Source organism: Sinocyclocheilus grahami, unplaced genomic scaffold (assembly GCF_001515645.1).
Source record: "Sinocyclocheilus grahami isolate Dianchi unplaced genomic scaffold, SAMN03320097.WGS_v1.1 scaffold1797.1, whole genome shotgun sequence".
Taxonomy (NCBI): domain Eukaryota; kingdom Metazoa; phylum Chordata; class Actinopteri; order Cypriniformes; family Cyprinidae; genus Sinocyclocheilus; species Sinocyclocheilus grahami.
The window spans coordinates 128,709-135,658 of NW_015506976.1; the positions used below are offsets into that span (position 1 = coordinate 128,709).

The 6,950-nt window shown below is 38.6% G+C and overlaps 1 protein-coding gene across 1 annotated transcript in view; it reads right to left on the reverse strand.

Annotated features, from left to right (window-relative positions):
* Positions 1-2,512: 2,512 nt before the first annotated feature.
* The window catches only part of LOC107572688 (gastrula zinc finger protein XlCGF8.2DB-like), a 4,562-nt gene continuing 124 nt past the window's right edge, over positions 2,513-6,950 (reverse strand). The window contains exons 2-3 of the mRNA XM_016259116.1: positions 6,496-6,623; positions 2,513-4,345 (exon numbers count right to left, since the gene is read on the reverse strand). Of these exons, the coding sequence (XP_016114602.1) occupies positions 3,288-4,345; positions 6,496-6,580 (1,143 nt within the window). The 5' untranslated portion in view covers positions 6,581-6,623 and the 3' untranslated portion in view covers positions 2,513-3,287. The remainder of the gene's footprint in view (positions 4,346-6,495; positions 6,624-6,950) is intronic.

Genomic DNA, 6,950 nt, shown 5'->3' on the forward strand with positions numbered 1-6,950 from the left:
TTGGGACAGTTTCCCCTGTTGAAAAACCAGCATATGCTGGTTAGGTATGTTTTGACGCTGGGATGCTGGTTTATGCTGGTCATGTGCTGGCAAAGGATCAACATAAACCAGCAAAGGACCAGCTTAAACCAGCATCCCAGCGTCAAAACATACCTAACCAGCATATGCTGTTTTTTTCAACAGGGTCACATCTCTGTAAATAGTAAATACGAGTGTACCATCAAAGGTGATGATTTCACTGCTTCCTGGGTGGATAAGAGTACATTTGTTGAGCATACAGTGAACAAAGATGTGACTGGATGTACTTGCAACTATTCTGTGAATTTCGGATTGCCCTGTACACACATTCTCTTTTGCAGAATGCATCAAAAAGCACCACTCTTTGACATTTCACTGATCCATTCGAGATGGTTGAACCCGAATATTGACATCCTTGAAAGTCCACAGAAAATCAACATATATGCAAATAAAACACTTTCATTGAGTGCAAATGAGAAATATTCATGTGTGTACCCACTAGCTACAGAACTAGCAACGCATGTATCTCCATGTGGTGGCAGAGTTTGAGTATAAAAGAGATCTATAGTCTTAAGTGTGTATTAATATTTTTTGATAGGTGCAATTTCAGGATTTTCATTGGGCTTTACTGCCAGTGTGTAGGTTCAGTCACTGGTTCTTAATTGCATTTAACATACCAGAGTGCAAAGTCTTTGTACTTGATTCACTCAAAAGCACATCTAAGCACCGTGAATTCCTGGCACATTGGTGGTGTGTACTGTATTCTATACTCAACATTTTGTAGTGTATGGAGGTTGTGTAGGGCACAGGTTTTCCCATGCACCTCATGGACCAGTTTTATTACCCCTCTTTCACATGTCTACTGTCAGGCTTAAGACAGTTCCCAGGACAAGCTAATTTCTTTGCTTCATGTGTTGTCAGATGCTAAGACTTGAACGCTTGACCTGTCTTCAGTACCCTAGTTATCTTTAATTCATACACTGTTAAAAAATGTTAGTGTGAAATTACAGTATATTCCAGGTTAATAATTGCATGACTTTCACAGTAATTCCACAGTAGGACTTCTCTTGTATCTAACTGCACTCTTGGAATATCATACTGTAATTCTACAGTGCATATGTACTATGAAGGTACCCAGCATGCAGTGCGGCATGAATAGATTATGCAGTGGAGTTTCTTGATTCTTGTTGGTTTTATCGGTGCTACTGAACTTATTTTTGGTTCACTTTTACCAGTTTGTGTTGTTTATTTTGTAATGTTCAGAATGTATCGTTTTTATTATTATTATTTGTTGAGTCTCAACATTGTTGTGTTTTGTATGTCGAGTATTCACGTCTGTGGATCATTAGATGATGGAAGAAGAAAAAATCTTGTTTCAGTCTACTTTTTATGTACGTCTCAGAAATATACTTTATGTACTTGACAGAAAAAAAACCTAGATGTAAACTATATGTGTACATAAATGTAGGTATTGTTACACTTAAAGTATACTTAAAAGTAAACTTTTATACACTAAAAAGTGGGAAGTTTAGTCCCAAGTAGTATTGAAATAGTACACTTACAAGTAAACTACTAGTGCATACATATTATACTTAATAAATGAACTTGATGTATGCTTATTTTTTGTAAGGTTGGACCATATGAATCATTTATTTAACCATTGAATAATTCAATCTTAATCAGTCATGTTGTGGGAATCTTTATTGTTGGTCTTTTACTGTAGTGCCTTTAGTTTTTGATTACTTTATTTCACCTGGTGTAAGATGACTCTTTTCTTTCCAACAGCAATTTCATGAAGACACGAGCCTCTTTAGGCATTGAAACCCTAGCTGGTTGGACTCTGAGTTCCATCGATGTTACAATCCAAACATATGGGTCAAGCTGTGGCATCTTTCTTTTGATGGTTAGTTGCCAACTATTTGATGATAGCATGCCAATTTATAAAATTAAAATTATGAAAGATTGCAGTTTGTTTTAACTATTGGTTCTATTCTAATATTGTTTTTTTTGTCTTCTTCTTTAAAATGTTGACTGTGTTTAGAATTGATCTTAAGAATTAAATCCAAGGTGTAACTTTTTCTGTGCCATCCTACCCCAGATTAATATGTAGAGACGACTATATGTAAGCCATTCTAAGTAGTGTTTTTTGTTTTTTCCAGAATGCAGAGTCCCTGCTGCTTAATGTAAAGCCCAACGTCTCCCAGCAGAAAGACATTGGCACACTCAGACAATACATTAAATACAAACGTTTTCTGGAAGGCAAGTAACATAATCCAAGGTGCCCCCTATCCCAGATAAATATGCAGAGACTACTACAAGTAAGCCACTCACTCAAGTTTTTAAAATGGTATTTCTTCCCAGAATGTAAAGTCCTTGCCGCAGAAGATGAAGCCCAGCTTCTCCCAGGCTGTGCTCAGAAAATACAAAACAGACAAACTTTTCTTGGAAGGCAAAAACATAATAAATTGATGTATATTTTAAAATGTGTCTCGTGTCTATTTCAATCAAAATACATTCAAATATATAATGTCTTCTATATATTTAATGCAAATAACATTTGTACATGTATAGTATGTCCTCTCATGCACTGCACCATTGACACTGCTGTACATTACACCAAGTAATGTAAAGTAGTGTAAATAACATCTACTTTCTATTAACACTTCGCCAGGCCTTCGTCAGGGTGTTAGACAATAGAGAGTAAGAGGTAATTAAAGAGATACACCTGTGACTATACATTTTCAGGATCTAACAACTAGATGACTCTTGGGAGTTCATTAATTTCTAAAACAATCCAAAAGACTTTCACGTACAACCCAAAAATAATAAAGTGAAAAGTACAATAGACTCTAGAGAGTTTGTGCGGAGTAAAGCGATTACTCCGCACAAACTCCGATTACAACTAGAGCCATCATCAGAAATGTCCCCGTTTTAAAAAACACATTCTAAACACCCCATCACAAAACAAACAACCAACATATGTGACATGGAGCATCAACGCCTCTAAATAGTCTAAATTAAAGGATGTCTGCTTAATATTTGAGACTACAGCAAAGAAGATGGCAAGGATATAAAAAATGTAACAATACAAATAAAATAAGTGGTTATAAAGTCGAATCAGAGGAAGCTCACATTCAGCTGTCGTGTGAAAGTAGCCTTGATTTCTAACAGATACACATTTTCTATTGCCGTACTCTTTAACAAAGAACACCAACAGGTTCTGACAAATACATGACTTTTCATATGTATGTGCAAGTGTGATGTTTGCATTACACTGAAATGTCTTTCTTTAGAATGAAATTGCTTTTTCTAAATGACTTGTCACACTGTGGAAAACAGCATTTTCTTTGCATATGCCGTTTCAGTTCTGTGTGATATGTGAAACTCTTCTCACACTGAAGACACTTGTAAGGCTGCTCTCCAGTGTGAACTCTCATGTGAATCTTAAAGTTTCCTTTAAGTGTGAAACTCCTTCCACACCGAGGGCAGGTGAACGGCTTCTCTCCAGTGTGAACTCTTATGTGATTCTCAAGATTGGCTCTTTTTGTAAAACTCTTTCCACACTGATTGCACATGTAAGTCTTCTCTAGGATGTGAATTTTTACATGATTCTTAAGGTGATTCCTGTCTGAGAAACTCATTGGGCACTTACGACATCTAAAACAGTTCTCTCCGGAGTGAATCCTCATGTGATGTTTAAAGCCTACTTTATATCTGTAACTCTTTCCACACTGATCACAAACAAAAGGCTTCTCTCCCTTGTGAATTGTCATGTGAGACTTAAAACTTGCTTTTCGTGTGAAGCTCTTCCCACACAGTTTGCATTCATAAGGCTTATCTCCAGCGTGATTTCTCATGTGGGCATCAAGTTCTTTTTTCTGTTTAAAACTCTTCCCACACTGAGAGCAGACGAACGGCTTCTCTCCAGTGTGAATTCTCGTGTGAATTTTAAGACTTCCTTTAATTGAGAAGCTCTTTCCACACAGTTTGCAGGTGTGAGGCTTCTCTCCGGTGTGGAGTTTCAAGTGGGCATTAAGGTTTTTTTTCTGTGTAAAACTCTTTCCACACTGAGGGCAAGTGAACGGCTTCTCTCCAGCATGGATTCTCAAGTGGACTTTAAGGCTGTCTTTTCGAGTGAATCTTTTTCCACAGTGTTGACAGGTGAAAGGACTCTCTCCAGTGTGAACACTCAGCGGGACTTTAAGGTTCCTAGTTTCGGTTTCATGAGCCTGCAAGTAACTGAAAGATTTTTCCCCAGTCATGAAATCTTGATCTTTCTCTTCCATTTCATTCAGTTCTTGACTCTCCTCTTTCAGTGGCATCAGGTCTAGGGTGAACAGAAACAAAAACAAGTCAACACCAGTTTAAATGGCACAAAGCAACAGACATGAAAAAAGATGTGAAACATAAAATCCACAAGTTAGGTTTTTGTGATTTTTTTTAAAAGAAAAAGAGAGAGAGAGAGAGAGAGAGAGAGAAGACACAGGCTCCAGTCGGACTCGGGCTGAGAATTCTGATAAGCTGTTGGACAAGGGCCTGAAAGTCTTGGGCCAGGGCCTAGATTTGAGGCCCATGCAGGGCTCTAAGTCTTACATCTCAGGTAGGTCCTTCAGGGTGTCCTGGAGGGGTGAGATGTTTAAGTTGCAACATCTAGCTACTGGAGTGCCTCAGGACTCAGTGCTTGGACCACTTCTCTTCTTCTTCTTCTAGAATCTGTCATTCAGAAACATGACTTTTCCCATCACTGCTATGCTAAAAACACACAACCTCTAATACCAGCAAGATGGTAGCTGTTCACATCTCTGCCTGCCTGACAGACATTTCTTGCTGGATGAATGACCACCACCTTCAACTCAACCTTGCAAAGACAGACCTGCCACTTCATCACAACCTCTCCATTCAGCTAGGTTCGTCAACCATAACTCCCATCCAGAACAGCCAGGAACCTCAGAGTTGTGACAGATAATAAGTTAAACTTCACAGACCACATTGCTAGAACTGCCCAGTCTTGCAAATTTTCCTTACACAACATTAGGAAGATCAGGCACTTGTTTAGTCCAGTGGTTCCCAACCCTGGTCCTGGAGGCACCCCAACACTGCTCATTTTGCATGTCTCTTTTCTCTGACACACCGATTTCAGGTCTTGGAGTCTCTACTAATGAGCTGATGACCTGAATCAGGTGTGTTTGATTAAGGAGACATGCAAAATGTGCAGTGTTGGGGTGCCTCCAGGACCAGGGTTGGGAACCACTGGTCTAGTCCAAGCTGTTGTTCTATCCAGACTGAACTATACCCTCTTGGCAGGCCTTCCAGCATGCACTGTCAAGCCTCTGCAACTGATCCAGTTTTCTGCAGCAAGAGTGGACTTAAACAAGCCAAAGAAAGCACACGTCACACCTCTCTTCATTGATTTGCACTGGTTGCCAATACCATTGCTCGCATCAAATCAAAGCCATTTTCAAGAAATGGCTAAAGACATCTTTTGTTGTGCTAGAACTGGGACTTTTCAATGCACTTACATATTGTTGCCCCTTTGTTGGTTTGATTGCTTCTATTGTTCTCCTCATTCGTAAGTTTCTTTCTTTGTTAAAATGATACATTTTCAGCCCCGGTGTTTCACTCAATTTTTGCAATCTGGCAACCATGCGCGTGTGCTCGCTCAAAATTACGGAAGCACCTACAACGATCTGAAAACACTGACAAAGAAGTAAGCTGGAGTTTAGCGATCTCCATGTGAGATATTCTGCTTAAACGAACGTGTAATTCAGCCAGTCTGTGTTCTGTCATGAGCCGTTTGTGCGGCATGGATCTCAACTAAATTATTTGCAATTGTGGTTGCTGAATAAATGCAGTTGTTTTAATAGAGACACATTGTAACAAAAAAGCTGCTTTCACAACCATGTTTATTTGAAGATCAAAATGAAGATCCGAGTCAAAAATTCCCAAATTTCTCATGAGAGTGCATGTTACTGGACAGTGAGCCACAAATATATATTTTGGAGAACAGATTTTGTGAAGTTTTGAATATTATCAGCTTCCATTTGCATCACACAAAAATGTGAAAAACAAAAAAAAAGCCTTTCAGAAAGTGTTTTTCAGTCGTATTTCCATTCAAATGTTATTATTTCGAGGAGTAAAGAAGTTTTAATCAGTACGCCTGGAAATAATGTTTATTTATTTTTATAAAAAATCAAATGTAGGCAACAAATGTAAAGTTGATCACTCACATTTCATGGTTTGCTTGTTACAAAATAAGTGTATTTGTTAGATACGGTTGCAAAGCTAAGTGATAGAAATGGACTGATTTCTACTGTTTTTAATTCAGAAGTAGATATTGGGTTTAATGATAAACAAAATACTGGCTATTTATTTTATCCTCATTTAATGTGTGATCATTAATTTTGTCACGAGACAGATAACAGATAAAGAGACTCATGACAGAATCACTGAAGAAAGACTTTGAGAATGAAAACCAACCTGTTTGTTCCTCAGTATCTTCATGTTTGACTCTGAAAGCTTCTTCAATCTTCATGTCTTCACTCTCCTCTTTAATAACCTCCATCTTTACAATAGTGTGTCTCTCAGTCGCTTCAGCAGGAGTTTATCTGTGTGTTTAAGATCAGAATAATTAACAGAAAGATAATAAACCCAATCTAGATCTCTGGGGTGTCTCAATCAGCTCCCGAGTTCAGTAGTCAGCGCACTAGTTCAGTAGTCAGCTCCCGAGTTCGGGAGTCAGCACACTAGTTCAGTAGTCAGCTCCCTAGTTCAGTAGTCAGCACACTAGTTCAGTAGTCAGCGCACTAGTTCAGTAGTCAGCACACTAGTTCAGGAGTCAGCACCCTAGTTCAGTAGTCAGCACACTAGTTCAGTAGTCAGCACACTAGTGAGGGAGTCAGATCAGTAGTCCAGTAGTCAGCTCCCTAGTTCAG